This window comes from Acomys russatus, chromosome 28 (assembly GCF_903995435.1).
Source record: "Acomys russatus chromosome 28, mAcoRus1.1, whole genome shotgun sequence".
NCBI classification, from domain to species: Eukaryota; Metazoa; Chordata; class Mammalia; order Rodentia; family Muridae; genus Acomys; species Acomys russatus.
The window spans coordinates 30,475,721-30,492,142 of record NC_067164.1 but is presented as its reverse complement, the minus strand read 5'-3'; the positions used below and the strand labels follow the sequence as shown (position 1 = coordinate 30,492,142).

The 16,422-nt window shown below is 46.3% G+C and overlaps 1 protein-coding gene across 2 annotated transcripts; it reads right to left on the bottom strand.

The window, feature by feature from the left end:
• Positions 1–448: 448 nt before the first annotated feature.
• Kics2 (KICSTOR subunit 2) lies at positions 449–16,191 on the bottom strand. Of its 2 annotated transcripts, none has more exons than XM_051170464.1 (3): positions 15,897–16,191; positions 9,063–9,348; positions 449–1,479 (listed from the first exon to the last, which is right to left on the bottom strand). In XM_051170464.1, the coding sequence occupies exons 1-3, from the start codon at positions 16,129–16,131 to the stop codon at positions 663–665; spliced, it is 1,338 nt and encodes a 445-aa protein (XP_051026421.1). In that variant the 5' UTR covers positions 16,132–16,191; the 3' UTR covers positions 449–662. The 2 variants fall into 2 exon arrangements, with proteins under 2 accessions (XP_051026421.1, XP_051026422.1); XM_051170465.1 differs by having other exon boundaries at positions 9,063–9,181; positions 15,897–16,035.
• Between the last annotated feature and the right edge of the window lie 231 nt (positions 16,192–16,422).

The following is a 16,422-nucleotide window of genomic DNA, read 5'->3' as shown; positions in this document are numbered from 1 at the left end:
CTAGAGGGGGGAGCTCTGCACCAGGGCTTCAGTTGACTTTAAACAGAATGCCACCAAACCTTTTAAAGATAAAAAACCAACGCAGATGGATGAAGGCCACCTGAAAAGAACCTGTGCTGGTTAAGTTGCCATAAGAACCGATACCAACCTACCATCTCCCACTTTACCACCTGAGAGAAGAAATTCATCGCCAGGGTTCTACTACAATAGAGTGCTGGTTAGGTTAACTTATAAAACTAGTTAATATGAGTGTTAGGAGGCTGAAAACAACCCCATCTGCTATCTTCTCGAGGCTGCTCTGCAGTGACAGAGAGAGAGGGGATGTTAAGAAACGCATGGGGCACAACAGTCAGAACAACAGAACATCTGGTAAGATAAACGAAAGCCAATAAATAGTCCATCTACATGAGATCCGGGGGAATCAGGAAACGCTGACACTACTTTGGGGTACCATGGTGATACACAGTAGCCGTGGCACTTCCTAGACACTCTTTGGAGCCTCCAGCCTTGGTCTTAACTGCTTATGAAGTGTGCAACATGATTAGGGAGGACCTAGCTTTAGTTCAGCTCTGAAACAAGCATGAGCTTGTCTTACCGCTGCCCCCAGAGCAACTAAGGACAGTGTATCCAGTCTTGGAGATCCTCGGGTAAGCAAGCTTCTGCTAGCCTTTGGATCCAGGTTTTAGACTTGCAAACACTTTGGGGTTCTTAAGGGCAAGCGAGAGCTCATTGAGGAAGGAAATAAAATGGGAGTCTCTCTCCGATTTCTTTGACTCAAAAATGACAACGATGGTGAAGTGGGGTTCAGGACGGGTCAGGAAGTATGTACTCTGGACTTTGTCATCATAGAAATGGACCACTTTCTCCAAGCTATTCAGGTCGGATGTTCGGTCTGTCATAATCATGATAACATTGGGCCAGTGCATGACCGGCCTGTCACTGGGCAGAGACACCACTGCTGGGTACTGGTCCACTCCCTTAGGGGCCTCCCGGTAGGAATGTGGGTGGTGGTAGCCATGACCTTGAAAGCTCTCTGAGCCTCGATTGTCAAAAATTAAGGACACGTTGGCAGCATCGTATTTCCGGATGAAACTGGAGATCTTCCCAAAGAGGTCCGGGTTTGCCTTTGCGGTCAGCGCTTTCATTTCTGAAGCAGTCGTCTGTCGGCTCAGAGCCTCGTGGAAGTAAAAGCTAAACTTGGCCAAGAGCATGTTTTTGAGTTTCATCAGCCAAAGGAAAAGGTGTGGGGGCTGAACGGCCTTCTGAGACTGCCCTCCGAACAGGTGCTTCTTGGTCTCTCGCTGCTTCTCAAAGGTCTGGCCCCAGCTCTGAAGCTTCGTGTGAGCGCTGTGCAGGGTGACCAGGGAAGGGAGGAACTGCCACTCAGAGATCTGGGCCTGCGCCTTCAGGAGATGACTCAGCACGCCCACTTCCAGCTGGAAACTGCTTTCCAGGGGGCTGAGGATGGGGTGGTGAAACCTAGAGAGGGAGGAAAGGGCAGAAATCAGGGGAAATGTAACTTCCCACCAAGAGATCTTCAAAGATAACAAAACAGCATCAGCATAAGCCCCTCAAAACACATGAGCCACTACAACCGCTGCGATGGTGCAGAAAAGGGCGGGGCCTAGGTTGGTTGGTTTTTAGAGCCCTGGTATATCTTGAGCATTTCATCTTCTCCTAGAAAAATAGCTTGTATTTGTGGGGTTTCCTTTTAATGAAAGTAGGTAACTTCTTTCCCAATAAGGAGAAATCACAGTGACCGTAACTGTTCATTTACTTACCCTGAGAACTGTGTGACTAACACTATTACCACAACAAGGAATCGTCTCTACAGGGGCGCTACTAAAAACCCGATCCTGAGATATCCGTTGTCCTGGGGTACACTAATTTGCTGTTCATAGACCCATTTTACAGATGAATATAAACACCATAACCCTGAAGCTCAACACACAACAGGCATTTAATGAAGGAACTACCAGACAACTGTTACCAATTCTACTCCCAAATTCCCTTCAGAGTTAACCATGGTTAAAAACAAAATGGCGGCCAAAGAGAGGTGGAAAACAGGGCACGATGGAATACATTCAATGAAAAGCAGAAAGGAGTGTCAAATAAGAAAAGAAGCTACCTAGAAGGAGGAAGGGGCACTGGCCAGGAGAGGGCAGTGGGGAGGGTAGCAAGTTAAACAAAGAAAAGTGACTCGACCTAAGACCCCATCACAAGTGGCCACAAAAGAAGATCTAACACTTAGAAAAAAAAATCCTCAAACCAGGCGCGGTGGTGGCGCACACCTGTAATCCCAGCACTCAGGAAGCAGAGGCAGGCAGATCTCTGTGAGTTCGAGGCCAGCCTGGTCTACAAAGTGAGTCCAGGACAGTCAAGGCTACACAGAGAAACCCTGTCTTGAAAAACAAAACAAGCCAAACAAAAAACACTTACCTCAAATCCCTAAGAAGGTATTTAAGATTGACACACATTCCTTTTTTGAGGTTCCCCCCACCCCGTTTTGAGCTGTTGTAAAATGATGACAATGCACTGTCTCAGGCACTCGAGAGATGGCTGTGAGGCTAGGAGCACCAAGGGCTCTCACAGACAGCCTGAGTTCACTTCCCAGCATCCTCTTCAGCAGACTCGCAACCCCCAGTAACTCCAGCTCCAGCACATCTGCTGTTCTCTCCTGGCCTCCATGGGCACTTCCCTCACATGCACATACCCTACCCCCCGCCACATACCTTATACATATAATTTAAAATAGATAAATAAAATAATACTATTTCAAAGTCAGGACAGTAGTGCAATTTTGTTTCCACTTGCCTTATATAAAGTGTTTTGAAACTTTTGACCATGTGACACAGTGACACTTTATACTGCACACACATATAAATTTTATCCCTTACTATGCACAAAGTATCTTGATATTTTGTAATATATATAATCACATTTCTATTCAGCAAATGAGTTTATGAATTTAGGCTGTTGACTGTAAACACTGACCCACTTCACAGTAATGTAAGAGGAGGGGCAACAAGATGTGGAAGTACCTTAACTTCTCAGCAGAGGAGAGCGGGTATGTTAAAGATGGCGAGGCAAGTGAGAGCGCGGCCCCCTTCACCAATGCTTCCCTCTTCTCTTCAGCTCTCTTCTTACCAAGCTCTGTTTGCTCCCAATCTAGGCCAGGCAGCCAGCACTAGCCATTCTTATTTTTGTTTGTTTACTGGGTTTTTAATTTTTATTTATTGATTTTGCACATGTGTTTTTCTTTGTTTATGCATGTGCACCACTTGCATGCTCTGTGGAGGTCACAGACAGTGTCAGATCTCTTGACGCGGAATTACAGAGAGTTGTGTGGGAGCTGGGAACTAAACCCAGGTCCTCTGAAAGAGCAATAAATGCTCTTAACTACTGAGCCATCTCTGAAACTCCTCAGCCAGCTCTTACATAGCCAAGGCCCACTTACTTAGGCATGCCCACAGTAGGCTGGCCTCCCATATCAACCATCAGCCACGCAATATCCCACAGACATGCCCACACAGATCTAGACACTCCAGCAATTCAGGCCCTGTCAGATGACTCTGGGTGTGATAAGCTGACACTGAGCTAACAGGACGACGTTGGCAGAAGACCCTACAGCAGATGCTCCGTGACTGTGACTTCATCAGCCCATCCTAACTTTAAAAATATCACAAGTCAAGCCGGGCGGTGGTGGCGCACGCCTTTAATCCCAGTACTAGGGAAGCAGAGGCATATATATGTGATTATATTTATTACAAAATATCACTGTGAGTTCGAGGCCAGCCTGGTCTACAAAGCAAGTCCAGGATAGTCAAGGCTACACAGAGAAACCCTGTCTCAAAAAACCAAAAAAAATAAAAAATAAAATAAGCAAGTCAAATGTGCTTGATATCCTTAGACTATCACCATGATAGCTCACCTGCAGTGCACTACAGTGTGGGCTAACCTACCACCATCATAGCTCACCTGCAGTGCACTACAGTGTGGGCTAGCCTACCACCATCATAGCTCACCTGCAGTGCACTACAGTGTGGGCTAACCTACCACCATCATAGCTCATCCTGCAGTGCACTACAGTGTGGGCTAGCCTACCACCATCATAGCTCACCTGCAGTGCACTACAGTGTGGGCTAGCCTACCACCATCATAGCTCATCCTGCAGTGCACTACAGTGCGGGCTAGCCTACCACCATCATAGCTCACCTGCAGTGCACTACAGTGTGGGCTAACCTACCACCATCATAGCTCATCCTGCAGTGCACTACAGTGTGGGCTAGCCTACCACCATCATAGCTCACCTGCAGTGCACTACAGTGTGGGCTAGCCTACCACCATCATAGCTCACCTGCAGTGCCCTACAGTGTGGGCTAACCTACCACCATCATAGCTCACCTGCAGTGCACTACAGTGTGGGCTAACCTACCACCATCATAGCTCACCTGCAGTGCACTATAGTGTGGGCTAGCCTACCACCATCACAGCTCATCCTGCAGTGCACTACAGTGTGGGCTAACCTACCACCATCATAGCTCATCCTGCAGTGCCCTACAGTGTGGGCTAACCTACCACCATCATAGCTCATCCTGCAGTGCACTACAGTGTGGGCTAGCCTACCACCATCACAGCTCATCCTGCAGTGCACTACAGTGTGGTCTAGCCTACCACCATCACAGCTTATCGTGCAGTGCACTGGTGTCTGCTGCCACACCCCATGACTGCTAGGCCACCTGACAGCTGAGGTTGCCCAGTGTTGCTAAGAGGACTGTACTGTACTTTGCTAAACCCAGAAAACGATCAAAGTCCAAAGTTCTAAGCATAGTTTCTACTGAATGTTCATTACTTTTGCAGCATCGAAAAATCATTTAAAAAGTAAAAATAATAAAAATAAAGACAAGTCAGGAACAATGTCTGATTTTCCTACCACTTGCCACTGGAAACCACCACTTACAGCCAACGCTCTGCTTCAGGGCACAAATCCTCAGAGCAAACCTTCAGAAAGTTTGAACAAGTACTTCATAACACTACAGAAGCAAAATGCTCGACACCTATGAAGCATGCATGTGCATGCTACAGCTATTTCCAACCTCATGAAAAGTTGAGCATTCACACTGTCAGTCTGCCCAGCACGGACATTAGCCTCGTGATGCATCACCCCCCAATCCCTCTCCTGCGCACCTCACAGCTACTCACAGCTCAACCTGTGTTCAGATGTGTTCGGTGCCTGTGACCCACAACCATACCTAAGCCAAGGTGGTAAACCTGGACGTGTCTGAGACGGGAAACTGCCAACCTTTGTGGAGAACATCGGCTCTGAAGAAAGGAAGACAGCATGGGAGGAGGGGAGAGAAAGGAGGAGGGAGGACAAGCAAGCGGAAAAGCGGGACCTAGAGTGGTGGAAGATGAAGACCGGACGTTTGTGTGACGTGCTGTTGAACGCGGAACTTCAGATACTGTAGTTCCTTCCGAAACTCTCAAGTCACGGGGTGATCAAATTTATGTGAGAAGGCAGAAGGAAAAGCATCAATCTACAGAAATAAACATTTAAAAATAGGAAATTTCTCAGGGAGGCAGAGGCAGGAGGGTCTCTGTGAGTTCAAGGCCAGCCTGGTCTACAAAGTAAGTCCAGGACAGCCAGGACTGCACAGAGAAACTCAAAACAAACAAACAGAAAACAAAAAAAGGGAAACTGTGTTATGTCTGTTTTACTACAATAAGAGAAATCTGCAACCTCTTCTCATTTAAAGCCACTAGTTTGCTAGTGCTTAACTACCAACCCACCAAGGATATTCTAGTCTCCCTGGTCCATAGGGCTTGTGTTCCAAGCTCCCAAGGGGTCAATAGTGTACCTTACATACGTGGGTTTTTCCTATTCATAGCAAAGATAAAACTTACCTCATAAAGTAGACACAGTAAGAGATTAACAGCTAATAATAGAACAGAACAACTATTAACAATCTATCATTATGTAAGTTAAGAGAAGTTTGTCTCTTGGATCTGCGCGTTGACCAGCTTATACACTACTGGTCAAGGACCACGCCCACTGGGCGGTACCATGTTAGATCATCTCACTGTTTGCACATTGTTTTGTATGTGTGCACATGTGTGTATGTGTCTGTGTGCAAATATCCACATGTGCACTGAGTGTAGAGGTCAGAGCACAAGCTTGGGTGTCATCCCTCAGGAATGCGGACTCCCCCTTGTTAGAGACAAAGAGAGTCTCTCACCAGCCTGGAGCTAGCCAAGCAGGGCACAAGCCACAGAGCTCTGCCTGTCCCCACCTCTTCAGCACCGGTCTACAAGTGCACATGCTACTGCGCTCAGATGCTTTTTTAATGTGGGTTTTGGAGGTGGAACCTAGCAAAGTCCTCTGCAAGCACTTGACTGACTGAGCACCTGGTGCAAGCATGCAACTTAAAACTTGTTAATTTCTTGAGCTTGTTAAATGTCTGATAATAAATGACTGTGGGTAACAGAAACTACAGAACGTGGGATACTGATCAATGAGGGCTACAGTGGCCTGAGGTCTGCCCTTTAGAGCCTTCTATAGTAGGCGGTGATATTTAAACATACACAAAGTAGAAAGTCATACATCTAATATGAGGGACACAAAGCTTGCTGGGCAGCAGCCAGATGCCGAATGAATACATGTGAAGAGGGAGTGCATTCTTCTTCAGCCTTACACAGGAAGGAATGCTGTCACATGCTTTAGTATGCATGACCTTTGAGGGCATCGTATGAGGCAAAATCACATCAGTGTACAAATTCCTCAAAAGAAACTAGCAGACCTACTCTATGATGTAACCAGGAGTGGAAGGCGTCTGTGAGGCAACCTGGGAAGCCTGCAATGGGAACTTATTACGTGATGGGAGAGAAATCAGTGTGAAAAGTCCTGACGTGAACACTGCTGTGACTGTGTGTGGAGCTTGGGAGCTGAGAAGCTGAGATTTGGGAAGATGAGCTAAGGATACAATAGCGCACTTCGAAATAGAGACAGATATCTACAGGGACAGAGAAAGGCAGCATGGCGGGTGTGAGCTTGTGAGGGTGGATGAAGGATGTGTGTTCGCTGCACAATGTACTTACTCGTTTATTTGTGTGCGCGTGTGCTTAAGTGAGTTTGTGTGCACCATGTGTACTCAGGAGCCCAAAGAGGCCAAAGAGGGCATCAGGTCCCCTGCAACTGGAGTTACAGATGGTCATGAGCCAACACGTGGGTGCTGAGCCATCTCTCCAGTCCTTTTTATTTTTAACAGCCTTATTGGTATTTAATTCGTGTCCATAAATGTACTACAAGCCTCATCCTTTAAGCAAATGATTCAGTGCTTTAGTGTACTCAGGGACTTACGCAACCATCGCCACGTCAGATTCCCAGTACATATGCAAACATCACACTCTGCTTGCAATTTTTCTTTTCTTTCCATGACTTACTTTTAGCTCTAAGTATGTGGGGAGCGCATGAGTGTGTAGAGCGCGTAGAGGCCAGAGGCAGCGGGCCCCTTACAGCCGCAGGTGCAGGCTATGCTGGTTTAAGTGAAAACGGCCCCCAGAGGCTCATAGGGAGCCGCATCATTCGATATGTGGCCTTGTTAGAGGAAGTGTGTCACTAGGGTTGCCTGGCGTCTCCCTCTCTTCCTGATGCCTGCAATGCAGTGTAGAACGCTCAGCTCCCTCTCCAGCACCATGTATGCCTGCGTGACACATGCGTCCCACCATGATGACAACGGCCCTAACCTCTAAACAATAAGCCAGCCCCAACTAAATATTTTCCTTTGTAAGAGTTGCCATGGTCGCCGGGCGTGGTGGCGCACGCCTTTAATTCCAGCACTCGGGAGGCAGAGGCAGGAGGATCGCTGTGAGTTCGAGGCCAGCCTGGTCTACAAAGTGAGTCCAGGATGGCCAAGGCTACACAGAGAAACCCTGTCTCGAAAAACCAAAAAAAAAAAAAGAGTTGCCATGGTCACGCTGTGTCTTCAGAACAAGAAAAACGATAGGTGTTTGTGAACTGCCCACTCCATAAAGTGGCACTCTCTAATTAGCCTGAGACAAAGATGAGAACACAACACTGGGTGCTGAGACCCAAGCTCAGGCCCTCTGTAAGAGGAGTACATACTGGTAACTGCTGAGCTCTCTCTCCAGCCTGCGCAATTATTTTCAGGGCCTAGAGAGCTGGCTCAGAGGTTAAGCGCACTGGTTTCTCTGCCAGAATATCCAGGTTCGATACCCAGCACCCACAGGTAATTCACAACTGCCTGCAACACCAGTTCCACAGGATCCGCTGCTGTCTCCTGGCTTCTGCAAGCATCAGGCATGTATATGGTATACATCCATGCAGGCAAAACATCCAAATATGCGCTATACTTCAAAGGACACACACCTTTATAGTTCAAGTAAGACCTACTGTGCTAGGCTTCCAGGAAGCCAAACTGAAACTAGGCCTTTTACTTTAGTTAAGGTACTCTTAAGCTCCGACAATTCTTTGGGCATTGTCTCCAGGGTCAGGCAGCATGCAGCACATCACAAACAGCGTTGCCTCTTTGTGAGGAGCCAGTTTCTTCAAATAACCACAGCTCCCCAGTTGAGCAGCACTTTTTCAGTGAAACTGGCCTCTTAGTAATCTCTCAGGTATTCCAAAGAACCTAAGCTTGTCCTACTGAACAGCACACTCGACAGAAGAACTCCCAACACAAAGTAGCAACTGCACAAGAGCGAAGGAGGTAACTCCCAGGCTATTTCTCTGAAAAGAGTGCCACGGCGCCCAGCTCTCCACAACACTCTTAAGTGGCACTGCAGGTGCATGAAGTGGCTCTCAGATTTCTACATGGCAACTGGGGGTCCAAACTCAGGGCTTCATGCCTGCAGAGCCGGCCTCTCACCCACCAAGCCATCTCCCCAGCACAGTTAACTAAACCCCAAAGTGCCGAATGGACGCCTGCTGTTTAATGACCACATACAAAACAGAGTATGGGGATCCTGGAGAGACCTTCCTAAGAGGGCGGGAAAGCTAGAGCCTGTGTGCGGCTGACGGCTGTCACCTTCTCCTGCTCACTCACCTGGAGCTGTATTTCTTGAGGATGGTATCCAAAATGCTGACCAGCTCTTCGGTGTTGATGAACTTCTGCGTGCTGAGGGCGTACATCTTCTCGTAGAAGTCTGCGATCTCCATCCGCGCCTGAACAAAAAAACAGAGCTGCTCCGACAGGTGGGGGAGAAGCTCCTCCACGTGAGGAGCCGTTCCGCCTGGGGCGCCTCGGCCAGTCACCACTTTCTTCAGTTCGTTATGCAGGGAAGTGTAGATGGTGCGGATAGAGTCCTTCCTGCTGAAGAATGACTGGCCCCCTGGGAAGCAAACGGCAGAAGCACATAAGGGAGAGGAGCCGGAAGCACCAGGCACCCCCTCCCCCCGGCACCCACGTGGAAAGAACTAGAACCTGTGCAGCTCCCTGAGCTTGTGTTGACCATGGTCTCTGACCTGAGGGTTGGGATCAGCACTTCACTGTGGAACGAGTTAAGTGAGCACTTGCTACAAATTCATCAGTGTCCTGCGATGGACCTGGGATTGTCTTACTTGCATACCATTTTCCCCTTACAACACATTCCAAAATACTTTAGAACGTAACTACCCTAGATAAGAAAATTACCGGGGCTGGAGAGATGGCTCACTCTTAACCACTCTTTCAGAGGACCCAGGTTCAAATCCTACCACCCACATGGCAGCTCACAACTGTAACTCCAAGATCTGACAGTCTCATATAAACATGCATGCAAGCAAAACAGCAACGCACATAAAATAAAGGTAAATAAATTAAAAGAAAGAAAGAAAAAAAATTACCCTAACATAAGACTGGATTTAAAGGGGAAGGAGGGGTGACAGAGACAGAGACAGAGACAGAGACAGAGGACACATGGATTATAAAACCTTTCCATTAGGTCTAGTAGCCCAGAGCACTTTGTTTTTTCTTCAGAGATGTATTTTCCTTGAATCTTATCATTTAGCCCATGCCAGGAAATGATAATGCACACTCTTACATCCTTTTATAAAAGAACACACACTGGGATCTCAGAGGGGAGAACTGCAGGGCTCTTGGCAAGGTTGACAATGCAGGCCGCATAATAAGCAGCACACTGTGAATATCAAGACCAAGAACCAATTATGAGTAACTGCCACTCCAACGCAAAAGCAATCTGCAAGAACCAGGGCAACTACATCCTTGGCGACAGTGAGGAAGGACCACATGGTAGAGATGTCATTTACTTACTCGCAAATTTGTACATGACTAGCTGTATTTCTAATCACAGAGCTGGCTTCACAGACATTTTCTTAAGCTTTGGATCTCCCATCAAAGAGCCAGATGCAAGACTTTCACAGGATGAACAGGGGGTGCTTACAACAAGATTGCTACAAATGCACAGAAGTCTCAGAGATGATCTGTCAAGCTCTGCATGGGTCAGTGGAATGAATTCATTACTATTATAAACATTCAGATTGAATGTTAACTATTAAGGTATTTGAGCCGGGCGTGGTGGCACACGCCTTTAATCCCAGCACTCGGGAGGCAGAGGCGGGCGGATCACTGTGAGTTCGAGGCCAGCCTGGTCTACAAAGTGAGTCCAGGACAGCCAAGGCTACACACAGAGAAACTCTGTCTCAAAAAAAAAAAAAAACAAAATCAAAAACAAAAACAAAACAAAACAAAAAACCAAAAACTATTAAGGTATTTGAAGAACATCCGCTCAACAGTCTGTTTCAGAATATCACTTATTGGTTTTTGGCTCAAGAGAGGAACCTCACGTCCCTCGCTGTTACTCTGACCAACTGTACACAGATGCTCCAGGTTTTATACTGAAAGTCTGGCTTCCCGGGAAACCTTCTCAGTGTTGGCTAAGCTGGAGCCGAACTGACTGGTGCAAGCCATTCTCCCCTTCAGCCTCTGAGGAATGGGGCTGCAGGAGCGCTGCACCACATCTGAAGTCCCCGCCTGATGAATTCTATACAAGTATTTTCTCTCACATATGTGAGTATGGGTGCTCTTATACTGATAACATTTCACACTGGTCTGTCCTCCGTGTCTATATTCTGATTTTGCAGCGATTGGTATAGAATAAATAGTCCTCTGTACCCAGGTCTAGGACAAAAATCTCCTAAATTAGGAAGATAATAAAAATGTCGCACTGAGAGAGCTGGGTATGATGGCACACACCTATAGGCCCAGCGCTCAAGAGACAGAGGCGGGAAGACCTGAGATTCAAGTCTCAGCCACGTAGTTGAGTTCCAGGTCGGCCTGTGCAATGTGAGATTGTCTCAAAAAACCACAGCAACAGAGAGAATCGTGCAAAAGCCAAAAGCCTTACCAGTCTGAAGATAATTTCAAGTCCTCACTGCCAGGTTTAAACACTGTGGTATTCAAACGACCTAGCTGTTCTGAGCTTTAGGGGCTGTTACTGTCAACATAATAGCAGGTGGTGATGGAGACACAGATGAAGCAGCACTTGGAAAAGGCCTAGAAAAAAGAACGCACTCAGTCTTGCTGGTCCCTCTTTCTCCACTGAACAGATAGTTTTCAAGTCTCATCAATATATAATTGAGCTTGGGTGTTTCTATGCTAAGCCACTATTTAACAGAGAGGTGACCTCCACTGTTTACTCACTTCCATTGTTAAAAAGGGGTGGCCATAGCGAAAACTTGAACTTTGCATTGAAAATAATAACACCTACCCTCATCAGATGACAGGGCAACAGAAACACAACATGAATTCAAACGCTGCTCTCAAAAGCTTATCAACTAACACCAATCATCAGTAGGTGGAACTAAAATAAGACTCACACAGAAGAGAGACCACCAATGCCTTATTTTTAAACCTGGAAACCCGTCTCTTTTCTCAAGGCTTTCGGCAAAACCATCCTCTCTCTACACATACACAATGAGGACCGGTCTTCCTTCTAATAGCCAATGAGGACCGGCCTTCCTTCATGCTGGGAAGCAATCAGAAACACATAAATTACTTCCTCTTCCAGTATTTCCAATTTGCAAATTATGATGGTTTAGATTTTTCCCAGAAAGTTCTAATTATCAATGATCATTATTTTTCCAAGGTTTCAACTTTTTAAATCTCATATGAAGTTTCAAGCATAAAGAGTGTGCTAAGCATCTTGAGCATTTTACTCTACAACTTCTTTGTAATAACTTTCTAAACATCCATTTTTCACTGCATTTGCAAGGAAGAGGCATTTGAGACCACCCTAGTCTACAGAACGAGTTATAAGGGAAGTTACACAAAGAAACCCTGTCTTGAAAAACAAAAACAAACATACCAAAAAAAAAAGAAGAAGAACATTCTCAAGTCATCCCCCCAGTATGGCAAAGTTTATCAATCAGGGTGTGAGGAAATGCTCCTGCAATTTATCAAAGGGCAGATAAGTCTGACAGTCTCAAACCCCCCACTGCTGTCCACTCAGCACATTTCAGTCACTGTTCTTTTCCGAAACTAGTGTTTTTCTGCCTCAAAGGAAAGGAAAGGCACCAAGATAAGAGTCACACGCAGCTTTTCAGGACTAGAGCCAGGACAGTGGCAGAAGCCTCCTGCCAGGTCCGTCCTTTGGTTAGAGGCCCATGCTTGCATTTTTAATCAGGACCAGCTGCTAGATTTTCAACAGGAGTCAAAAGACTTTTTTCTTTTGACAAGGTCTCACTTTGTATCCCAACCTGACATTCATTCATTCATTCACTTATTTATTTATTTATTTGGAAAAGTTAAAAATTCCTTAATTTTTCATTCCTGGTACCACTACCACAATTTACAAGGCAATATGCCTGACGTAATGAAAAGGACAAGACAAAGCTACAACAGGTAAAAGACCTAAGGAATGTCCACCTAACTGACACTACACTGCATTCGTCAATCGCTGCGTTTGCTGCAAACTGTGGCTATGACGTCCTGAACAAGAAGGGCTTCCTGTTGAAGCTGCAGTGACTTTTCTGACTATGGTTCCTCCTGCGGCAGATCTTTGCAGTTCCTCTAATGCATTTGGGACGACTGTCTCAAAGTAACCTGCAGCTTTCCTGACAACTCCCTGCTCTCTCCCCTGCTAAGAACTGTAGCCTTTTCCTGCTTTTTTTTTTTTTTTTTTTTTTAAACCTCCTGCTACTGTATCTACCATGCCCACCACCACTCCCGGTGCTCCAGCCCCTGCCTCAGGCGTCCTGGACAACATAATAATACAATATTATAATAATACAACACAAGCACATTGTACCATTACACCAGTTCAGACCAGATTGAAATTTGCTAAGCCAGTAGATCTTAAGTGTTCTCATCACGGAAAAAATGAGGTAGTAGGATACATCGAATTACCTTACTCATGGTGGCCACTTCATAATGTATCCCAAAACACCAAGGTGGATAGCCTAAATGCATACAGTTTTTATTTTTCAATTATACCTTCAAATTTTTAAGGTCTTTTTGGACCATGTTTCCTTTCTGTTCTGTCTTTTGAGACAGGGTCTTAAAATGCAACCTCAGCTGGCTTAAACTTGCTATGTAGCCCAAGCTGGCCTAGAACTCACACCTGCCTCAGACTCCTGAGTAGACGGATTAAAGGTGTGCACCACCATTCCCAAAGCATGTTTCAACCCTTTAAAAAAGTCTGTATAGTTATTTCATTTCACTTTACAAAGAAAATCATGTGGTGCTGGCTTAAATAATATTTTTTCCATTATCTGATAATCATAAAGTCCAATTACAACCATACAAATACCATGTTGGACCACTACACAAATACAAAAATGTTAAATTTTAAATTCTCGAACTACAGCCAGGAGGTGGTACGCATGCCTTTAATCTCAGCACTCAGGAGACAGAGGCAGGTTAATCTCTGTGAGTTTGAGGCCAGCCTGGTCTATAGCGTGAGTTCTGGGACAGACAAGGCTACATAGAGAAGCCCTGTCTTGAAAAAACAAAAACCTTCTGGAATGCCCCTCTACTATCACCTGAGTATGTACATTACAAAGGAGTCACAGGTGTCATTTTCAGAACTTTTGCTCAGGAGGGAGATCAGCCTAGAGGCCCCAGGCACGCGTCATGGTGTAGTAAGTCAATTTCATGTCAGGCCCCTGAGGCTCACCCACAGGGCAGCTGAGGTTCCTGCAGAGCTCAGCACTTTACACAGTAAGGGCCACTTTATGGAAGCCAAGCTGGAGATAGCAGAGGACTTTATCGTGTTCATAGACGAAGCAGCCAGTTCTCTTTACACAAAATCCTGGTACATACAATTTCATGTGGCTTCATTTATTTATTTTTATTTTTTACTGGAATCCACAAATTGGACTTCAGGAAACTGCAATTGCTCTCTTTCTCATTCTCTCCCTCTGGTTATATATACAATAATATGTACATATATATTTGGGGGGAGGGAATAACTCTACAACTTTCATCAAATTTGCGCTTAAACAACAACAAAAATAAATGTTAAGAATCATGGTATTTGAGCCAATCATCACCTTTTAGAGGCAAGGAAGTCTACCAACAACCCAAACTGCCAGAATATTATCTGCCTTCAATATTACAGGTAGAAAATAGCCAATTTCACATATGTCATATTCACACATGAATACGCATCCTATACATTATACCACATGTACATGTTTTGAATAAATTATAGGTATACACTCATTCTGATAGCTCAAGACAGGTTTCAGGTTTGAGATCTATCGTCATAAACACATGCACAATTCCCAATGCTGTGGGAAAACAGGGTTGTAACATTGTAATAGCAATTGCACATTTGTGTGAGGTGACACCATAGAGAGAAAAATATAAAACATACACAGGGCAAAGTCTCTGGCCTCTTTTTGCCAATAAATCATCAAACTATGCAACAATTAAACAGCTACAGAAGTTATTATCATCTCAGAGCGCCCTTTTCTCTTGAGTGGTTACCAAACGGAAATTAACTCGCTATTAGTATCCTTTTAAACCAGAGGTGTGTCTCCTTCACTCATGAAGGCACCTTGAACTTCTAGTAACCAAAGGCTCATGAAGAAGCCTAAGTATTAAAATGACCCCAACTCTCTGGGGTCAGCTATCACTGCCATTATTATTATTATCACAATACTTTAAATGCATAGCTTGGTTTTTACATAACACTTTATCAACTGACACCGACTGTTTTTTGTAGCGAAAATCAGCTTAAAGAGTTCCTGCATCTTGGCCCGGCGGTGGTGGTACATGCCTTTAAATCCCAGCACTTGGGAGGCAGATCGCTATGAGTATATATATATACATATGTATATATACATATGTATATATACATATGTATATATACATATACATATATATACATATATATATATATACATGAGGACTAGCAGTGTTTACAATCCCCTCCCTTAACTCTTCTCCTATTAAGTTTTGGCTTAATTCTTGCCTTTCCTGGCCAGGAGCCACTTACTCCTTCATTCACTAAATATGCACTGAAGGACTGTGAAGAGGGGCTAGGAGTCCATCCGTATAAGAGGCCAGACAATTTATTAACACAACTAGGTCCCATTGCCTGGTTTTGCTCCTCTGACTATCACTAGTCAGAACGGGGGCACGGAACTTAAGTTAACTTGTCATTTATGCAACCTATCCATCCACGGTGCAAAACCGTAAACCCACGGGGTTTGGAGCATGCCCAGCAAAGAGCATCCGCTCAGTCCACCAAGGCAGCTGCGTCGCAGGCCGGTGGGCGGGGCTTGCGACAACCGAGGGAAGGAGGGGGACCGGTGGGAGGAGACCTGGGCAGAGTGGAGCCCGCAGCTGACAGTGACAGGACACCCAAGCCACAGCCGACCGGGAAGCGCACCCCCTTTCCTTCCTCCTCAAGGGGCGGGGGCGGGGCAGAGGTACCTAGTTTCTGCCCCAAGTAGGTGAGGCTGTGATAGACCTTCTCGGCCGCGGCCAGGTGCGCCAAGGCCGCCAGCAGCGACAGCCAGCTGCCCCCCGCGCTCTTGTTGGCCTCCCGTTCCTTCTCCACATTGTCCTTGGCCTTGTCGTAAGAGAAGATACCCAGGTGAGAGAAGAACGTCTCCAGCACCGCCTGTTCCACCGGCACCGGGGCGGCTAGAGGGATAGACTCCCCCATGCGACCTGCGCTCCAGCTCCACCCACGTGGCTCCGCTCGCACTTCCGGGTTCCGAGGGGTGGGGGGGAGACGCGCGTGCGCAGCCGCGTACGTGCGCGCGCCCGCGGCGGGATGCTCCCGGGGCTCGCCGAGGGCGTGGCGAAGGCGGAAGGCCGAGGCTGCTCGGGAGCGTGGGATCTTCGACCACAGACCAGCAGCAGAGCCCGAAGTTGGCCACCTCCAGGCCCCGAGAGGCCTCTAGCGCCCCTATCTCTCTAGAGGTCTCGGCTGCCAACGCCTTTACGCGGATGA